The sequence below is a fragment of the Melozone crissalis genome, unplaced genomic scaffold (genome assembly GCF_028551555.1).
Source record: "Melozone crissalis strain CALT ecotype California unplaced genomic scaffold, PUWL_Pcris_2 ptg000129l_1, whole genome shotgun sequence".
Lineage (NCBI taxonomy): Eukaryota > Metazoa > Chordata > Aves > Passeriformes > Passerellidae > Melozone > Melozone crissalis.
In genome coordinates, this window is record NW_026535903.1 from 1,010,235 (window position 1) to 1,029,323 (window position 19,089).

Genomic DNA, 19,089 nt, shown 5'->3' on the forward strand with positions numbered 1-19,089 from the left:
CACCCACACCTGAGGGTTACCTGCAGCACCCACACCCTGAGGGTTACCCGCAGCACCCACACCTGAGGGTTACCTGCAGCACCCACACCCTGAGGGTTACCCGCAGCACCCACACCTGAGGGTTACCTGCAGCACCCACACCCTGAGGGTTACCCGCAGCACCCACACCTCAGGGTTACCCGCAGCACCCACACCTCAGGGTTACCCGCAGCACCCACACCTGAGGGTTACCTGCAGCACCCACACCTGAGGGTTACCTGCAGCACCCACACCCTGAGGGTTACCTCAGCCGCTCCATCCTGGCGCCTCTCCTGCAGCGTCCGCCCGCCCCGGGACCAGCCTGAGCCCCAGCAGCGCCCGGGTCACCCCTCTGCACAGGGCTCATCCCCCATGGGGCAGGGGGTGCTCAGCCTGCAGGGATGCTCGCTCCACAGGCGCTGGGCCCCCCGAGCAGCCCCTCTGCCCCCGTAGGAGAGAGAGGAGCCAGCTGGGCTTGCTGCCAGCTGTGGGGCTGGCAAGGCTGGGGTGGGTTCAGGATCCTGGCGTGACGGGCTGGGCTGGCTGCAGAGCTGCGTGTGATGGGCTGGGCTGGGACAGTGCCCCGGGCCACCTGCTCGGCCTGAGTGCTCCAGCGAAAGACCTGCCTCTCTTGTTTCTGTTGTAGTGAAGCCGTGGCCGTTTCCTTCTGGGACCAGGAAGGGCAAAAATATCCACACACATACAAAACAAAAAAAAGAACCCCAAAATATAAAATTTAAAAGCGAAGCGACAAAAAAAAAAAAAAAAAAAAGAAAGAAAAGCCAAACAAAAAAAAAGAGAAAGCAAGGCAAGCGGCAGCAGCCAAGTGAGCCCCAACTGTCCACACGCACGGAGTGAGCGAGTCCCAGAGGAGCCGCGGCGAGCCCCGGCGGTCGGACGCGCCGGGCGGAGGGACCCCCAGCCCCCGGCCCCGCAGCCCCGCAGGGAGGGAGCCGGCGCAGGCAGGCGTGAGGGTCCGCGGGGTCCGGGGGGCCCTCCCGGCCCGGGCGCAGGGCCTGGGCGCCACGTCTTCCTTTCCCCGGTGCAGCAGCGCTGGGGGCGCCGGCAGAGCGCTGCGCCCTGCCCGGCTCGCGGGGCCGGGTGACAGGGTGGGGACCTGGCTTGGTGCCACCCGGCGCTGGCGGCCATCGGCGTGGCAGGAGTGCGAGGCCTCGGCTCCAGCGCGGAACTGGGGCGGCGGCGCGGATGCGGTGCTGAGGTATTGCAGGGGACGACCCTCTGCCTTTTAAAGGGAATTTTTGTTAAGAGGAGCTTGCAACTCGCTTGTGACCCCTTCCCCTTCTTCTTCCTCCCTCTTTCCCTGACACCCGCCCTCCCGCCCTGCCTGGACCAGCGCTGAGCAAAGCTGGGCCAGGCCTGCCCCGGTCCCGCTCCCGCTTGCTCTGCGGCGTGGGACACGCTCACGGCCACCCGTCCCTGCCCTGGCAGCGGGATGTCCCCAGCCCTGGGTGCGGGGTCTCGGCCGCTGCATCCCCCACGAGGGACCCACCCGAGCCGCGAGGCTGGGCCGCAGCAGCGGCACATTGTGGCACGGGGCGCTGCGGGGCCCGTCCCGGGGTGCAGCGCCGTCCCGCGCCCTTCCGGCTCTGCCGCTCCTCAAACCTCACTTTATAGTCTGCAGACGCCCCCGACGCCCCAGCGATGAGCTCCCCCTTTTCTATTCCCCGTGTACATAGCCCCAGCCCCGCTCCCTGTACAAAGCTCCGTCCATCGCTGTACTGGCTTCTCCCTTACAGCACCCCCGCGCCGCCCCGGCGTGCGGGCTGGCACCGGCCCACCCTGTATGCTTCAAAGTGTGACCATTCTAATAAACAGTATTATTATTATTATTATTATTATTATTATTATTATTATTATTGAAATTATTAATAAAGATTTCTTTCTTCAACCAGGGCGACTCAGGTTTTGACTGGTTGCGCGGGGCCGTGGCGGCTACAGCGGATCTGGCTGGGCAGGGAGCCACAGCCTGTGGGCAAGTGGGGCACCCTCGGGGCCCCCAGCCTCGCCATGGTGAGGGAGCAGGGTGCTTCATGAAGAGCCCTCTCCCGGCTGGGCCTAGCCCTTCATTCTTCAAGCTGTCAGGTAATACATTCCTGAGCCTCAGGAGCAGCAGCTCCACTGCTGGCATTGGTGTCCCTGGCAGAGCCTGCATTGTTTGGGGACAGGGCTTGGGACCCCACTGCAGGAGCGCTCGGCTGCTCCTGCCTGCTAATTGCTTGCTCACCAGACTGTGAGAAAATAATTGCTGCTATAAATTTTCTCTCCTCCTCACAAGATGCTCAGGGGAGGCAGCGTAGGCTGGTGGCACTGGGCTGGGTCCACCTTGATGAGCACAGCGGTCACCCAGGCTGGGCTGCTGCAGAGCCCGTGCTGGCAGCTCCCCACCAGGCTGAGCCCTGAGGGGGCTGTGTGCCGTGGGGTCTTAGGGCCAGTATCCCCAGCCTGTGGCAGCCAGCCTGAGGCAGTGAGGGCTGCAGGAGCTGGTGGGGTTCTCAGGGCAGGTGCCCCAGTCTGGGGTCACACATGTTGGGGGTCCCTGGCAGTGGCTGGTCAGCACCCAGTGGGCCCCACAGTAAGGGCTGAGCACAACCACAGCGGTGGGAGGAAAGGGATGCACCAGCCCCGGGTGATGAAATGCAGCCTCCCTGTGTGTCCCCCACCCACAGCCCACCCGCCACATGGAGGAGACACGGCACGGGCTGCACCACAGCTGCTTTAATGCCCATCTGAGCTGGCGCCACTGCCTGGCGCGGAATAGACCAGCACGAGGCGGCCCCAGCGCTCGGGCTCCACGGGCAGCTCGTCCCGCAGCACGGGCTCCACCAGCAGCTCCAGCCGGCAGGACTGCGCGGGCGCCGGCCGCGGCAGCGCCAGCCCCACGGCGCGGAACAGGCAGCCCTGCGCCAGCCCCAGCACCTGCGGCGCCGTCTGGCCCCCGCGGCACCGGGCGCCCTGGCTCAGCACACGGAACCACCGGGCCCGGCCGGGCGGGAAGGACCAGCGCAGGGTGAGGCTGAGCGAGAGCAGCCCGGGCTCGGGGCCCTCCTGCCACCAGAGCTGCGACGCCGTCACGCCCTGCACCTGCAGCGGGGAGGCCGCCACGCTGGCCGCGTCCAGCACCTGCGAGGGAACCGCAGCACGGTCAGGGCCGGGGCAGGCACGCCCCACCTTCCCACAACAAGGGGGCACGGGGCAGGTGTCCCCAGCAGGCAGCAGCAGGCACTCACCCGGATCTCCCCGAGCAGGCAGGTGAACGGTGTCTCCTGCGGGCTGGGCTGCTGGCGGGACACGATCAGGGACAGGTCTCGTAGGCTGCAGTCCTGCAGCTCCAGCTCGTAGCACCTGAGAGGGAAGAGGCAGAGCAGGAATGGCATCAGGGAGCCCTGGCATCCCACACCTGCCTGTGGATGCAGGAGGCAGGCAGGGCACTCACCGGCTGGTCCAGCCATGGGAGCCACGGTGGCAGGCGGCGAGCAGCTTGGCGAGGCCGGGCGGCGGCGCTGGCAGGAACCGGGGGTGGTACCGGCCGTTGGGCTCTGCCAGAGGGAGCCAGGTCAGGGCTGAGGGATGTAGCAGGTGCTCCCTGCACAGAGCACGGGGGGACAGGGTTCTCACCAGGAAGAGAGGTGGGGTTGCCCTCGAAGCAAATCCCTGAGTCCCAGGTGGTGACCTCCAGTGCCACTGTGAAGTCATCGGACTGTGGCCCCTCCAGCTTGTAGAGCAGGGTCAGGAAGAGCTTGGGAGGGGCTGGCATCTGCAAAGAGAAGAGGCTGATGACCCCAGATCCACCCAGAGAGAGACAGAGAGAGAGAGAGAGACAAAGAAAGGTGCATCATGTTAGGTGTGCTGGGCAGTGTGGGCAGAGCCTGGGCACACTCGCCACCAGGCCCAGGGCCACACAGCTCAGGCCATGCAGGCCATGTCAGGCTGACACGGTGCCAGCCCAGTGCTGAGGAGGGGTAAAGGGCTTTGCCGAGCTCACCGGACAGCCACGCGCTCCTCGCCGGGGGGAATGGTGCCCTGCAGCTGCAGGGAGCTGCCCCCACACCAGGCATCCTGCAGGCAGCAGCTGGTGCTCAGCCTGCCCTGCTGCTCCGGGTACAGCGGCTGGATGTCCTGTGCGCTCAGGTCGTACCACGGCCCAGAGTCTTCATCCTACAGCACAGGGAGAGCCGAGCTGGGGGAGCCGAGAGCAGGGACCGCCCAGCCCAGCCCAGCCCAGTCTGACCAGAGCAGAGCTGTCACCCTGCACCCACCTTCCCGTCCAGGAATGTGCTGGTGCCCATGCCCAGGCTGAAGGAGGTGGTGAGGGGCAGTGTGCAAATGCTGTGCGTGGGCAGGTACTCTGCCAGCGAGCCCCAGAACCTGGAGGCAAAGGTGGGTGTCAGGGCAGGGACCCCTGTTATGGTCACTGCCCTGCACGGCCTCAGGTATCACCTCAGCTGGGGCAGAAAGGAGCCAGCTGCTCCTGGTCAGCAGCCATGGTGTTCTGACAGCCACAGTGTCCCTGCAGCTGTGTCCCACCGCCCCACAGCCCTCCTGAGCCAGGGCACTCCGAGCCCCATTCCTCCCCCAATAGCCACCCTGCTGAGCTCCCCTCACCTGTTCTCGTTCTGCAGAAAGTTTTCCTTGCCCAGGTGCTCGTAGACCCAGCCAGGAGCGAAGATGGCTGCAGAGAGGCCAAACTGGCGGATCAGGCGCAGGGACTGCAGGAACAGACAGTGAGCAGCATGGGCCAGGCCAGGTCACCTTGTCCCCTGTCCTGTCCCCACTCCCCCCAGGTTCCACTGGCCCCGTGGTGGGGCAGGACACCAGAGGGGTGTGCTGCAGCATCTCCCTCTCCAGGGATGGCAGCACTGGGATTTCTTCATGCATGGCCAGCACTCTGGGAACCCTCACTCCTCACCAGTTCATCCCCAGGTTAGCAGCCCAACACAGCACAGCCCAGCAGGGCCCTCAGTGGGAGCTCAGAGCCCTGTGCTGGGGAGGTCAGGGTCACACTCTGGTCCAGCCCTGTCACACCCACCTTGTCAGTGTCGAAGCCACCACCAATGACATCTCCACGGGCAAAGACATCAACGCCGACATAGACATCATTTAGGCGTGGACCAGCCAACCTCTGCGAGCGCTCCAGCTGCTCCTCCTTCCAGTTGTAGTTGGTGAACAGCCCGTCACAGGCATCAAAGAACATCCTGGGGACAAGGGGCACAGTGGCAGACGCTGTGGCCTCACCAAGGGCCATGCAGGTTGTGCCTGACTGCCACCATGCTGGGTTTGGGGTGGGCTCGTGCCCCTGCCCGGGACAGTTTTGCCATCCTCACCTATTCTGATCATTCAGCTCGTTCTGCCACCTCAGTGTGCCATCCTTCAGGACGCTGTCATACCAGATCACCAGCCCCCCTGGCACAGCGCTGTGCACCCGTGCTGTCAGGTCCCGCAGGAAGAGGGGCAGGTTCCCCACGGCCGCCGCCTGCCAGGAGAGAGAGAGACACAGGTGGATGAGGGCGTGAGGGCACGGGGCAGGGGGCTCCCTCCCCAGGGGAGCAGCACAGAGGCAGGGCAGCCAGCAGGGCCAGCAGGACTCACGCTCAGCTTGTTCTCGATGTTGACCAGCCAGCCATCGAAGCGGTAGTGCTGGGCGATGCGCGCCAGCTGCTCGGCCACGGCGCCGTACGCCTCCTCCCCGCCGGCCAGGAACGCCTCGCACAGCTTCTCCCCGTCTGTCCACTCCGTGATGAACGTGCCTGCGGGGGCCAGGGCAGCGTCAGCCGCACGTCCTGGGGAATCCACCTCGCTGCTGGGGCTGCCCCAGGCCAGCCCTGCCCCTACCCAGCACGGGGACGCTGTTCCGGTGCGCCGCGTTGGTCCAGACCACGGGCGGGATGGTCACGGTGTGGTGGCTGAAGTAAACGAAGATGTCGATGTAGCGCCAGTGGTAGAAGACATAAGGGTTGCGTGTGGCCGAGCCCTGGATGAACCTGCAGAAGGAAAAGGGTTGGGCAGTGCAGGAAGGACGCTGACAGACGCTGTGGAGCTGGGTAGGAGCCTGACTCACAGCCGGGAGCTGGGCAGAGTTGTGGCACTGAGCCACCTCTGAACATCCCAGCCTGAGCAAGGCTCCCCAAGCACTGAGCCAAACACCCCATCCCTGCTCACCTGCGGGCTGAGCCGGCAGGAGATGTGCCAGACAGAAACAGAACTGCCTCGGGCTTGGAGACACTGAGTTCCACTGTCACACCTCCCTTTTACCTTCCACCTAGCACGTACCTGTCCTCCAGGTACCCGCCACGCATGTCGTGGCACACCAGCGTCCGGGGCCTGCTGCTGTGGAGCGGGGGCTGCCGCTTGGCCAGGGGCACGGCTGACACATTGAACTCATCGTTGCTGTTGGGCTGCCAGGCCAGCAGCTCCTCCAGGCCGGTCAAGAAGAAGCTGATGGGCTCCGTGGTCTTCGTGTCAAAGTACCTTGCTGGGAACGATGGGGAGGCGGGACAGGGTCAGCAGCGAGCACTGCCCGTGCAGCTGGGTCCAGCACCGGGACCGGCAGCGTCCCATCCCGGCGGGGCCCGGGGCTGGGCCGGCGCCTCTCCCGGTACTCACCGGGCAGGGGCTGCGGGCGGTCGCTGATGGTGTCGTGCAGGACAGTGGTTCCCTGGATGTCCGCCGCCGGCTGCAAGCTGTCCCGGGAGGTGAGTGAGGGCCGGGCCGGGCCAGCACCGCGGCCAGCGCCCACCGGGCGCTGCCAGCCCCGCCACGGGTCCCCATCGCGGTCCCGGACCCCATCACCGTCCCGGACCCCATCCCGGTCCCGGCCGCGGCCTCGGCCCCGGCCCCGCCATCCACCTCCGCCGCCGCCGCGCGGCCCGCTCGGCCTCCGCCGGCTCCTCCGCCGCGGCCCCGGCCTCGGCTCCCGTCCGCTTCCCGCGCCGCGCCGGCCCCTCCGCCGCCTCCGCCATTCCGCCGCCGCCGCCGCCGCTGCCGCACTGACGGCGCCGCCGCCGCCGCCGCCGGGCCCGGCTCTCCCGGGGGCGCGGCCCCGGAGCTCCGCCCGCCCGGCCCGCACCGCCCCGGGCACCGCCCCGGGCAGCGCCCGCCCCGGGACCGGCACGGGCCGCGTGTGCTGGGGTAGGGAGCGTGCCTGGGACGGACGGCCTGTCCTGGGAATAAACCGCACGCCTCTGAGCGGATCGCGTGTCCTGGGGAACGCACCGTGCCAGGGTGCAATCCGTGTGCTGGGATGCCGCCCGTGCCCGCACCAGGCCCTGCTGTGCAGCCTGGGATGGTGCCCGGTGCCCAGTGCGGCCAAGGAGCTCTGCCCATGCCATGGGACACGGCGGGGGCCCTGGGCTGATGCCCCCAGCCCACAGGCACAGCAGTGAGCGGCCTGACCTGGCCCCCACCATCCACCCACTCCCCACATGAGGGGCCAGGGCTCTATTTAAGGAGTCCCCCAGCCCGGTCCCCTCCCTCCTGCTCTTGGGGCGCTGGTTTCCAGCTGCAGCCCTGCTCAGCCCAGCCATGGAGCTGCCAACCCAGACCCTGACACCCAGCTTCACCTCAGACCCACCTCCTCTCCGTGGATGTGCTGGATAACCTGCACTCCTGGCAACCCTGCCACCCTTCCCAGCCTGTCCTGTTCCCGGGCTGAGAGTTCTGTCACTGCACACAGCTCCTGGCCCTTGGAGCACAGCTGGCCCGTGCAGGGCCTGGCACAGTGTCCTGGCTCTCCAGGGACAGTTTGCTGTTCCCTCCCACTCCCAGCTCAGCAGCACCATGCCAGCCCTCAGCTCTCAGGGAGCCCCTGAACCCTGCCCTGAGTCCTGCGGAGCCTCCCCACACACAAAGCCAGAGGACACCGAGGGTGTGAGCAAGGCTGGAAATGTGTTTAATGTGGCAAGAGCAGAACGGGGGCTCAGCATGCTGGCCCATGCTACTGCTGCATCTACACAAACATGAGGCCTAGCCAGCAGATAACCCAGGGGAGGAGGAAGTGGTGAGGCCAAGGCCCCACGCCCAGGGCTGCCGGTGGGGAGAGAGCCCTTCCTGAGCAGAGGCTGTGGTGAGCAGCAACAGAATGTGCAGAGGAACTGACACAATTCACTCCCCACAGAGGAACTGACACAATTCACTCCCTACAGGGGGACCCAGCCCCCCTTGCAGCACCTATACCCAGGAAGGAGGGAGGGAGGGCCCTTCGTGGTTTATTGCCTTTCTGATGGTGCTGAGCACCTTCTGCCCATTCTGGCCAGGGAGCAGGGCTGTGCCAGGAGGTGAGAGTGGCACGGTGCAGGTGTCTGTGCTGCCTCACAGCAGGGCACCAGCGGTCACACTGTCCCATTGTGCCAGCTCAGCCAGCGCTGCCACAGGCTGAGCCTGGCACAGCCAGCTCTGGAGCACGGAGAGGGGGTGAAGCTCCCTGCCCACCCCAGGCGAGTAGCTGCTCCCTGGTCACCAACGTGGCAGGGGCTGACAATTGCTCCAACTCTCCCAGGTGTATCTGGTTAGCCTTGAGGTGCTGGAGCGAGGGCATTCACACACTGGTGCAGCTGCTGGGCGTAGTGGCACTAGGTTACTAACAGCATAATGGGGGTGGCACTCCTGGGCTGAGAGGGACAGGGGCCCCTCGGCCGCCTGGCCTGGCACAGCAGGAGTGTGGGGGCTCAGGGGTCCCCGCTGTACTTGACGAGGTGGCCGCTGAAGGTGATGTAGGTGTCGTACTCGTCGCTGAAGACGGCGTTCTCACGCTCACCCTTGTAGAGCCGCACCCAGACCTCGTCCTGCTCCTTCAGCTCCAGCATGACGCTCTGGCTCTGCATGATGCTGCGGTCGCTCACCTGGGCGTAGAGGATCACCACCTCCGCCCCGTTGCGCATGATGTGCAGGTACGTCTCCTTCTGGTTCCAGGTGTGCACGTTGAGGCTGAAGTAGTAGATGCCGGGGATGTAGCAGTAGAACTTGCCCGTGAACATGTTGAAGTGTTCGTAGAGGTTGACAAACTCGGTGTCGAAGATGAGGGTCTGGTAGTAGTCGTTGCTGTGCAGGGGTTTCTTGCGGCCCACGGAGAAGGCGGCGTAGTGGCTCTTGCAGCGCTCCCCGGGGGCGCCCATGCTGCCCTTCTGTCCCTTGGGCCCGGCGTGGCCCCTGCTGCCGGCCACCCCCGTCTTGCCGAACTTGCCCTGCATGCCACGCTCGCCACGGTCCCCCTTCTCTCCTGGGCAGAGCAGCAGGGACAGGTGGGCTGTCAGGCAGGGGCCAGAGCTGGACCCAGCACCTTCCCCAGGGCTGGATGGAGGGAGCAGGGACCCACCAGTACTGCCCCTGCCCTCCCCAGGCTCTGATGCTGCTGCCCAGAAGCCACCAGAGCAGGGGCTGCTCACACCCCAGGGTGGCTCCTGCCCTCTGTCTGTGCAGGGCACAGGACCACTGGCACAGCCCGTTTCTCATTCCCCGTGTGCAGGAGCTGGCACTGTGAGCCCAGCTCAGCGCTGCCCTGGGGTCGTGCCAGCCCTCACCTTTCAGGATGGTCATGTTGATCTGAGGCACGGGCTGGTACTGGGGGTAGAAGCGCTTTTCGGGTGGGGGGCAGCAGCGGACACAGCGGGGCTGTGGGGGCAGCCCCTCCTGGGCACCATCAGCCTTCTGCTCCTGTGTGGCCCTGGCAAGGCAGAAAGCAGAGCACAACAGGAGCTACAGGGGAACAGGGGCCCTCTGCAGCGCCAGGGCTGCCCTGGCCCCGCTGCAGAGCACCCGGCTCTGGGGTCCCCTCACCTGGCAGCATGCTGCTGGGATGGGGCCTCACTGGGGTCTGTCCACCATCGCTGGTCAGGGATGGAGCTGGTCTGGCTCCCCACAGGGCAGGGCAGCAGGCAGATCAGCAGGACACCGTGCACCCACAGCCCCTCCATGCCTTGGCAGTGCCCTGGGAGGTGCCAGGGACAGCTGAGGGGGACAGGAGTGAGGAGACTCCCAGCCCAGCCGTGGCCCGAGCTGGGACAGGACCTGTGCACCGCACAGCCCCCGGGTTCTGGCTGGGCTGTGGGACAGTGTCACCCCAGAGAGCACCTGTGGGGACCCACAGTGGGGCAGTCAAGGGGCCCTGGGCTCTGTGCAGCCCCTGAGCCCTGGCACATACTGCAGATGGGATTACCTCAGGAGCTGAGAGTGGAGCAGAGCAGCAGCAGACTCTGAGCCGGCCAAGTCCTGGACCAAGTGCTGCTGCACCTGCTCAGCCTGGTTTCAGCTGCCTCCCATGGGCGCCCAGGAGCAGAATTTGGGATGTCAGCACCTGAAAAATTACAGCGAGCTCCATGGGGCAAATGTCAGGGTGCAGCCTGCCTGTGTGTGGGACCCCAGCCTGGCCCAGAGAGGGCATCTGCACCCCACGCCTGCCAGGGGCTCCTGTGCCCTGGGGGCTGCCAGCAAGGGGACAACACCCACTCCTCCAGAAAGGGGGATGTGGGCTGGCAGCCCTAGCTGGGAGCTGGCCGAAACCCTTCTGAGAGCCCACACCCTGTCTGGGGCCAAAACTAATATTTGCAGTGGCGGTGGCACCGTGGCCCAGCCCGGGCGCTTCGAGACCCCTCCCTCCATTATCAGAAGCGTATCTGCCGGAGACGTGGGGCCGGGCACGCAGCGCCGCGCCCTTCGGCCCGGTGGCACCGGGACAGCCTTGGCCAAACAGGGGTGGGCATCCCGCGGCAGCGGGCCCCGAGCCGGGACGGGGATGGCCGTGCCCAGGCTGCTATCTCAGCCAGGTGCCTCCCTGGGTGGGGACACGGGTGTGGCCGTGGCCGCTGTCCCCTCCCCAAGCCCGCCCGGCCTGGCCGCGATCCCGGAGCGCCGGTCCCAAAGCGCCCTCTCAGCCCTGTGTTCTGTCCTGCGGCTCTGCCAGGCCCTGAGGGACTTTGGGGCAGAATCCTGTGGTTTTGGTGAGCCCCTGCTCTCCGTCGGTGGTCGGTGGCTGTCACCATTGTCCCCAGGTGCGGGTCCGAGGCAGCAGCGTGATCCCGCAGCGGGTGCGGAGGGCGGCCGAGGCCGGGGGCGGATGCCTGCATTGTGAGTCACTGGAGCTGGGAAGGGGCGGAGGGATCGGGAAAGGCTCCAAAGGGCTTTTCCTGCTGCTGGAACCCTGGCCAAGGGCCTGGCCCCGGCACACGCTTCCCGGTGCCTCTGTCCCTCACCCCGCTGTCTTGCCAGGTGAGGCAGGGCAGAAGCGGACCCACGGACGGAGCGTGGAGAGGCCAGGCAGGGCCAGGTGAGCAGGTGTCACCGGGGCAGCCTTGTCCTGGCTCTGCCCAGCCTGCCTGGCCGCCAGCTGTGCCAGATGTGCAGCACGGAGCGTGCCAGGGTTTGGGAATCCTGTGGCTTTCCCTCCATCACAGCAGGCATTCCTGTGGGACCTGGAGCAGCCTCGGCCCTGGGGAGAGCGCAGCGTCACGGGGAGCTGCTGCACCAGGAGAAACCCTTCAGCAGGAAGTTCCCATGGTGGAAGGCAGCACTTGCCCAGGCTGAGGGGAGCAGAGGGAGTGTGCGGTGCTCGCAGGGGCTGCCAGCAGCACACGGGGATCGCCGGGCCCCAGCGGGCACCCTGCAGGTGTGCTGGGCATTGTGTGCCCACCTGCGCTCGGGCACACACAGCCCTGCCAGGGACACGCGCTTTCCCTCGGGGTTGGCTGCTCTCCAGGAGCAGTCAGAGATGTAAACTCAGTGGCTGCAGAAGCCTTGGGACTGCAAGTCAAAACATCCCAAAATACTTTCCAGATGGAGATGAAGACTAGGATGGAACTAGGAGCAAACCCTAGGGGAGGGATGAGGGGCTCGGGGCAGTGTGGAGGCAGCAGCACCTGCACTCGTCTCCGTTTAGGGTGGTGGATACAAACTTCCCTGCGCAGCAGCCGGAACCACTGTGCCCCTGGGGTCGTGCTGGTGGGCCAGGTCCCCCGTGTGCTGCTGGTGACGCTGGAACAGTTGCAGCGCCCCCAGGCTGCTGTGAGGCTCAGCCGGGCGGCCCCCCTGCTCCTTCTCAGGCAGGGCAAGGGCCTGGCTCGGCCGGGGGCGCTCCGGGACCGGTCCCCCTGGCCGGGCGTGTGCCCGGACACCCGAGCGCTCGGCGAGGCGGAGCCGCCCCCGGTGCCTCGGCATCGCCCGCGATGGGAGCACGGCCCCTGCAGCTGCGGGGCGACAGTCGGGCTCCCAGAGCTGCCCCCACACCTACCTCCGGGGCACGGCTTCTCCCTCGCGGCGCTGCCTCTGCCGCCCTAGGGCATGGCCCGGGCCAGCGCAGAGCCTGCCCGCGGCCGACGCTGCCTCCCGCTCCGGAGCCGCCTCTGCCCGCCCGGCCCGGGCGGAAATGCACTTTTGGGAAGCGCAGGAGGCAGCGAGGCACGGGACGAGGCTCGCAGCCCTCCCCCGCCAGATGTGCGCCCGCGGCTGCCTTAACCATGCGTGCTCCCGGGACCGGCGCCGCAGCCGTTCGTGCTCCGGGCCGCCGCACCGGGAGCAGAGGCGGCACGTGCCAGCGGCGCCCCGGAGCTGCCGCGGGTCCCGGGATCCCGCAGGGTCCGGTGGCCCCGGCGCAGGACCCTGCCCCGTGCCGGCGGCGCCGAGGCCGTTCCCAGCGCCGAGGGCACCGCGGCCAGCACGGCCCCACCGGGCTGCGGCCCGTGACAGCCGGACACGCACACGGGCCCCAAGGCGCGGGGCTGGCTCTGCCCCGCTCCCCAGCCTGAGTGGCGGCGGGACACAGGGGGCAAAGGAGACAAGGACAGAATGTGTTCCGGGCTGGAGCAGGGCAGCGAGGGGGTCATGCCCACCGGGCAGCCGGGATGTGCCCACGCCGCAGAGCCGGCTCGGGCCCCGCACCGCCCCCGCCGCTGGGCTCCGGCCGCCAGTGCGCGGCGCCCGGCTGCGGCGGGCCCTGCTCGGCGCGGACCACAGCTCCCGGCAGGCCCCGCGGAGCAGCGGGAGGGGCGGTGGGGGCGCGGTGACCCGCGGGGTCTCCTGGGAGCTGTAGTTTATGCGCCAGACGGGGCGGTCGGGCCGCTGCCAGGCGCGGCGGCGGCGCGCGGGGCCGCCGGGAGCTGTAGGCGGCGGCGGCGGCGGCGGCTGCGCGCGGGGAGGCGGCGCCGCGGTGAGCGGGGACACGGGCGGGGGGCGCGGGCCCGGGCCGGCGGGGGTCCGCACCGGGCGGGGGCACCGCGCTCCTCCAGCAGCCTGCCCGGGCGGCAGCGGCGGCTCCTCGGGGTGGGGGTCCCGGGGGCGCGGGGGACCTCAGGGCCCCGTTCAGAGCGGGCGGTGCCCCGGCAGCTCGGCCGGGGAGGGGGAGCGGGGGTCCCAGGGGCGCAGGCGGGCCCGTGTCCTTAGAGGGGCGTCCCGTGTCCCTGCCCGGGGCTCCCCGTGACCGTGCCCCGCCGTTCCGAGGGTTCCCCGTGGCTCAAAGCCGGCTACAAGCGCGGTGGGCTCAGTGCACCGAGAGGGTCCCCGGGGCCCTCGCTCCGGGATCCCGGCGGGAGCAGAGGCGCTCCCGTGCCCCCGCCGCGGGCTCCGTGCCTGTGCCGCAGCTCCCCTGCCCGGGCCGGCCCCCCACGCTCAATGCCGCCTCTGTTCGCCACCCCGGCTGCTGAAAGGCACATTGAGACCCTGCGGCGTGGCCCTCTGTGGGAGCCCTGCGATGGCGGCTGGGGATCTCTGCCCCGGAATAGGGGTGTCTGCCCCGGGATGGGATCTCTGCCCCGGGATGGGGATCTCTGCCCCAGTTTGGGGGTCTCTGTCCCAGGATGGGGATCTCTGCCCCGGGCTGCATGGCACGGGCTCAGCACGTCTCCAGTGGTGGCTGCTGGCCACCTGGGCAGCCCGGAGTGCCCGTCTGCAGGAGCCCGGGGCGCTGCCACGTCCCCTGTGCTGCAGGGAGGGAGGTGGCACCGAGGGGCACTGCTGGCATCCCGGGCCCGCGGGTGGGCACACCCCAGGGTGGGCTCACAATGCCCGCATGTGGAGGACACGCTGTGTCCTGGGCAGGGCTGAGGGGGTCCCATGTCTTTGAAACTGGGCAGGGTGTGTGTCCCTTGGGCACTCTGCTTCCTGCTCAGGTGTCGGCATCCTGGTTGGGCGGAGCTGCCACGTGTCCTAGTGTCCCTGTGTGGCTTGGGGATAAGCTCACGGCTCATCAGTGGGGTCGGTTCTCAAGGCTGTGGGAGCTGGGCCTGGCTGCTCGACCGCTCTGGAGGCAGCAAGGGTCATCCTTGCCACCCGAGAGGAACCCACATCCTCCCAGGACACTGTGACACAGGGCTCACCTTGAGCCAGGTGCCTCAGCTCACTGCCTGAGCTGCAGAGACCATGGCACAGATAGAGCTGCCAGGCAGGCCGGGCAATCCTGCCAACACGCTGGGGCCCCTGGTCAGGGGCCACAGAGGGAGCCAGGTGATGGGGGCTGAGGGTGGTTCCAGCAGCAAACAGCAGCCCCTGGGCACGGTGGCTCTTACCTGCATGAGCTGGGAGCACCTTCTGCTGCAGGAGAGGGGACGGGCCCCTCGTGGCTGTGTTCTGCTGTCCCCCGAGCTCAGTCAGCACCAAATCCAGCTCTTTGACCTTCTCCCCCTGCCTTTGCAGCAGGCTCTGCTCGCGCCCTGTCTGATGCCAGTGCCGCCCTGCCATGAGTCTATGAGCCCGCTGCGGATCAGCGTGGGAGGTCTGCCCGTGCTCGCGTCCATGACCAAGGGCGCTGACCCCCGCTTCCGACTGCGCTGGAGGGCCATCGTGCTGTCCTCGGCCTGCGTGGGGCTCCTGCTGCTGCTGCTGTGCCTGCACCGCTCCTCCCCGGCGCGGCATGGCCCCCCCAGCCCTCGCACGTGGCGGCTCGGCCTGCGCGCGGGGCAGCGCTACAACGACACGTACCCGCTGTCCCCGCCGCAGCGCAACCCCGAGGGCGTGCGCTACCGCATCGGCCTCATCGCTGACCTGGACACGCGGTCCCGCGGCCCCCAGGAGCACACCTGGTTCAGTTACCTGAAGAAGGGCTACCTGGTACTGTCGGACAGTGGGGACAGAGTGACGGTGGAGTGGGACAAGGACGAGAGCACGCTGCAGTCCCACCTGGCTGAGAAGGGCCGGGGCATGGAGCTCTCGGAGCTGGTGGTTTTCAACGGGAAGCTGTACGCGGTGGACGACAGGACAGGTGTGGTCTACCAGATCGAGGGCAACAAGGTGGTGCCGTGGGTGATCCTCCCGGATGGGGATGGCACCGTGGGCAAAGGTGAGCTCCCCTCCTGCCCTGTGAAGCCCTTGGCTCTTTTCACCTTGCTGGGGTGGGGTGCACCTTTGCTGTGACCTCTGGGCCTGGCCAGGAGAGGGCAGTTCCTGCCGAGAGACCAGCTGGCTGTGTGGGGACGCTGTGTCCAGCAGCGGGCTCAGGGGTGAAGGGTGTGGGGCATGTGGGACAGTCTGGTGGCCACGTGCTGACCGAGCCCCCCTCATGCCATTCTTTCCACCACAGGCTTCAAGGCGGAGTGGCTGGCAGTGAAGGATGAGCACCTGTACGTGGGAGGACTGGGCAAGGAGTGGACCACCACGACAGGGGAAGTGGTGAACGAGAACCCCCAGTGGGTGAAGGTCATTGGCTACAAGGGTGATGTGAGCCACGAGAACTGGGTGACAAATTACAACGCTCTGAGGGCTGCAGCAGGGATCCAGCCCCCAGGTATGGAGCAGGACAACCTCCTGCCACCCTATATCCCACACTCTGAATGGCTCCAGAGCCATACAGTCACCCTCCTTGGGGACAGTGGCACTGGGGGAGATTTAAAGGCTGTTGGAGGGCAGAGATCTCCCCTTGTCCTGGTCCTTTTTGTCTGCTGCCTGTGCCAGGAGCAGCTGAGAGGTGGCTCAGCTGGCACTGGGCCTGGCAGCTGTAACCCTGGGCAGAGTGGGGTGTGCTGGGTGCCCCTGCCTGGCTCTGGGTGGAACTGGGGGGCTGCTGCCAGGCAGTGGGGCAGGAGCAGGGGGAAGGGTTCATGGGGGATGCCTGTGTGGGCTGTGGGGTGTTTTGGAGGGGATGGGGCTGGCATGGGGAGGGTCCCGCCCCAGCGTGGCCGTGGCCCGTGTGGTCACGCTGCCCTTCCTGCCCAGGGTACCTGATCCACGAGTCGGCCTCGTGGAGCGACACGCTGCAGCGCTGGTTCTTCCTGCCGCGCCGCGCCAGCCACGAGCGCTACAGCGAGCGCGCGGACGAGCGGCGCGGCACCAACCTGCTGCTCAGCTCCACGCAGGACTTCGGCCACGTCACCGTGGGCCGCGTGGGCGACGTGGTGCCCACCCACGGCTTCTCCTCCTTCAAGTTCATCCCGGACACCGACGACCAGATCATCGTGGCGCTGAAGTCGGAGGAGGACAACGGCAAAATCTCCAGCTACATCATGGCCTTCACGCTGGACGGGCGCTTCCTGCTGCCCGAGACCAGGATCGGGAGCGTCAAGTACGAGGGCATTGAGTTTATTTAACAGACATTGGAGCGAGCGGAGGCGTGTGGGCAGGCCCTGCTAGCCTGCTCCTAGCTCGGGTCCCTGAGGGATGTCAGGCAGCGCTCCCGGCTCTGTCCTTGGCCCCGGGCTCTCCTGTAAAGCGTTGACTGAGCTGCAGCAGGTGTGGTGCGAGTGTTTCGGCAGTGGCACCTGGTGGCAAGGGACCGCCACCACAGGGTGCTCCCGGCCCCGGGACAGCGTCCAGGTCCTGGGCAGGCCCCAGTGCAGCCCTTAGTGCCCAGCCCTGGATTGCGACAGAACCGTCTGCGGTGGCTCTGGTGACATCCGTGCTCTGGGGTTGCAGCTGAGCCCCAGCTCTACAGCTGTGCCTTGTGTGCCATGGAGCTCCCCGGGTGGAGTGGGGTGTGCAGCCAGAGAGGGTCACACTGGGGGGATTTCATCAGGCTTTTTTTTCAGAAGCTGGATTTCCTTCCCTTTTCCCATAAGCTGGGTGAGGTGGTGGCTGGGGTAACGGGCCGGTGGTGACCTCTCTTTGTTTCAGAGAGGTCTCACATGGGAGGGAGCGGTGTTTGTGTCCCTCTGCTCCTGTGACCACGGGGGATGCAGCAGTTCCCTCACCACTGTGGCTGCAGCACAGTGGCTGTGCCTATGGGGCAGGGGGTGTGGGTGATGGGGCCACAGCTGTGGCCAGATGTAAAGTGGGCCCATCCTGGTGCCATTCCCAGGCCACACCCTCAGAGGGGTGTGTGTGTGCTGGCCGTCTGCCTTCTCCAAGCCTGGCTGCACATGGCTCTGACCCCAGAAATGCTTCCAGCCCCAGAACTGTCAGCCCTGGGAAGAGCTGAGCCCTGGGCAGGAGCTGCGGGGAGCTGGCGACAGCGCAGCCATGCAGTGCAAGGAGTGCCATGCGTGGTGCAGCTCTGCTTCCCAGAGCCAGGAGTGCAGCCCTGCTTCCCAGAGGCAGCAGCAGAGCTGAGAAGCGTTTGCAGCAGCCCAGGGCTTTGGCCAGGGAGCCTCCCCAGCTCGCCAGCGTGTTGTGAAATTGCTGCCGCAGCCTGTGGCCCCCGGAGGAACTCGTGTGCTTTCAGAAGCCACAAGTGTCAGAGGGGCATTTGCTGGCCCGGGCCCTCCTGACCCCTGACCGAGGGGGCTGTGCCTCCTGGCCTGCCCACGCTGACCTGGCTCAGGCCTGCCCAGGTCACAGGGCAGCATCTCCTCACACCAGGACAGGTGTTTGGCTCTGTGCTGTCCCCGCTTTGGTCCCCTTTAAGACTGCCCCTAGGACAGGTCTGCCAGCAGGTATGGCTTCAGAGCTGGGCCTGGCTGCTGCGGTTTGGGGGGCCCTGGTGCCCCCTGTATCCCTGTGCCATGCCCTGGCGCTGCTCTGCTGGGGGGCCCAGCCCTGCCCAGGGAGGGAGGGGGCCTGCTGGGGCAGCAGTCAGGCTGTGCTTGGGTGGAAAGATCTGCAGAGGGGTTGGGGCCCTCCCAAGAACCCAGCCAGGCTGCTCCCCCCACCCTGTTTACAGTGTCAGCACCTCTGTGAGCCATGCAGAGCTACAGGCCAGACATGTGTTTTCATTTAGGCCAGACAATGACTCGGCCAGCGCTGGGCCGCGCTCCTCTCCAGACAGGACCTGTCCCCAGTGCTGCAGGCAGGCCTGGCTCTGGCCCCTGCACGTGGCCTGGGCATCGTGCAGCACCTGGCCAGGGCACCCAGGATGCGTTTGCAGCCCACGCTGGGCGCCAGCTGGCCGCAGTCCATGCTGGCCACTCAGCCGGCACTGGCACTTGGCAAGCTCTGCTGGCCTCAGTCAGGCCCTGGCCTCAGGCACGCTCCCAGCCCAGCCCTGGCAGCTCCACAGCACCTGTTGTGGCCCCAGGGCTGTGCCAGTGGCTGTCCCTGCTGCCTGGTCCCTTCCTGTCCCCTGGGACCCTGCCCTGGGCAGCAGCCCCAGGGCCAGCAGGAGTCCTGCTGCTGCTGCAGTCTCTGCAGACCATGGGCCCCCCAATCTCCAGGTGCCATCCAGCACCCAGCACTGTCAGTGCTGCCGCCTCCCACGTGTTCCCTGCAGGGTTGGGCCGGGTCCAGCTGCCCTGTTCTGCTGTTTCTTCTCCTCCTGGAGGCTGAGCATCTCTGTTACTCCCTGTGCTGCGTGTATCCATGGCAGTGCCGTGCAGCAGGCTGGCTCAGGAGCATGTGTTGTAGCCGTGGTGGTGGCTGTCCTGCCAACACCTGGCCCAGCTCTGCTGGAAAGCTGTGGCACTGCTGGGGACATGGAGCACTCTCAGCAGCCAGCCAGGCACAGAGCACAGGTACTGTGACAGCAGCAGCATCCTGACACCCCAAGTGACGCAGCGAGTGGGTTTGGACTGGGACAGAGTCTGTTTTTCCCATACTAGATGGTGTAGAGAAGTGTTTTGGATTTGTGCTGGGAACAGTGTTGATAACAGGGATGTTTTCATTACTGCTGAGCAGCATTTGCACAGCTTGAGGCCTGTTCTCTTCATCCCACCATGAGGGGCTGGGGGGGCACAAGGAGTCGGAGGGGACACAGAAAGCTGACCCAAGGGA

General features: G+C 66.9%; 4 protein-coding genes across 5 annotated transcripts in view; 2 read left to right on the top strand and 2 right to left on the bottom strand.

The window, feature by feature from the left end:
• The window catches only part of RBFOX3 (RNA binding fox-1 homolog 3), a 67,712-nt gene extending 65,844 nt beyond the window's left edge, over positions 1-1,868 (top strand). The window contains exon 14 of the mRNA XM_054293185.1: positions 665-1,868. Coding sequence (XP_054149160.1) covers positions 665-667 — 3 coding nt within the window. The 3' untranslated portion in view covers positions 668-1,868. The remainder of the gene's footprint in view (positions 1-664) is intronic.
• An 886-nt stretch (positions 1,869-2,754) lies between these two features.
• ENGASE (endo-beta-N-acetylglucosaminidase) lies at positions 2,755-6,995 on the bottom strand. The gene is made up of 14 exons (XM_054293056.1): positions 6,883-6,995; positions 6,640-6,716; positions 6,307-6,508; positions 5,869-6,017; positions 5,626-5,783; positions 5,361-5,509; positions 5,066-5,231; positions 4,642-4,745; positions 4,296-4,404; positions 4,022-4,194; positions 3,655-3,809; positions 3,473-3,575; positions 3,267-3,381; positions 2,755-3,159 (listed from the first exon to the last, which is right to left on the bottom strand). The coding sequence occupies exons 1-14, from the start codon at positions 6,993-6,995 to the stop codon at positions 2,755-2,757; spliced, it is 2,178 nt and encodes a 725-aa protein (XP_054149031.1).
• A 1,400-nt stretch (positions 6,996-8,395) lies between these two features.
• C1QTNF1 (C1q and TNF related 1) lies at positions 8,396-12,453 on the bottom strand. The gene is made up of 5 exons (XM_054293135.1): positions 12,254-12,453; positions 10,187-10,324; positions 9,808-9,978; positions 9,552-9,694; positions 8,396-9,250 (listed from the first exon to the last, which is right to left on the bottom strand). Exons 3-5 carry the CDS (start codon positions 9,942-9,944, stop codon positions 8,700-8,702), a joined length of 831 nt encoding a protein of 276 aa, XP_054149110.1. The 5' UTR covers positions 9,945-9,978; positions 10,187-10,324; positions 12,254-12,453; the 3' UTR covers positions 8,396-8,699.
• Positions 12,454-13,131: 678 nt separating this feature from the next.
• Positions 13,132-16,905, top strand: CANT1 (calcium activated nucleotidase 1). 2 transcript variants are annotated; one of them, XM_054293134.1, is made up of 4 exons: positions 13,132-13,168; positions 14,653-15,292; positions 15,533-15,736; positions 16,165-16,905. In XM_054293134.1, the coding sequence occupies exons 2-4, from the start codon at positions 14,674-14,676 to the stop codon at positions 16,533-16,535; spliced, it is 1,194 nt and encodes a 397-aa protein (XP_054149109.1). In that variant the 5' UTR covers positions 13,132-13,168; positions 14,653-14,673; the 3' UTR covers positions 16,536-16,905. The 2 variants fall into 2 exon arrangements, with proteins under 2 accessions (XP_054149109.1, XP_054149108.1); XM_054293133.1 differs by having other exon boundaries at positions 13,136-13,168; positions 14,650-15,292.
• The last annotated feature ends 2,184 nt before the right edge of the window (positions 16,906-19,089 follow it).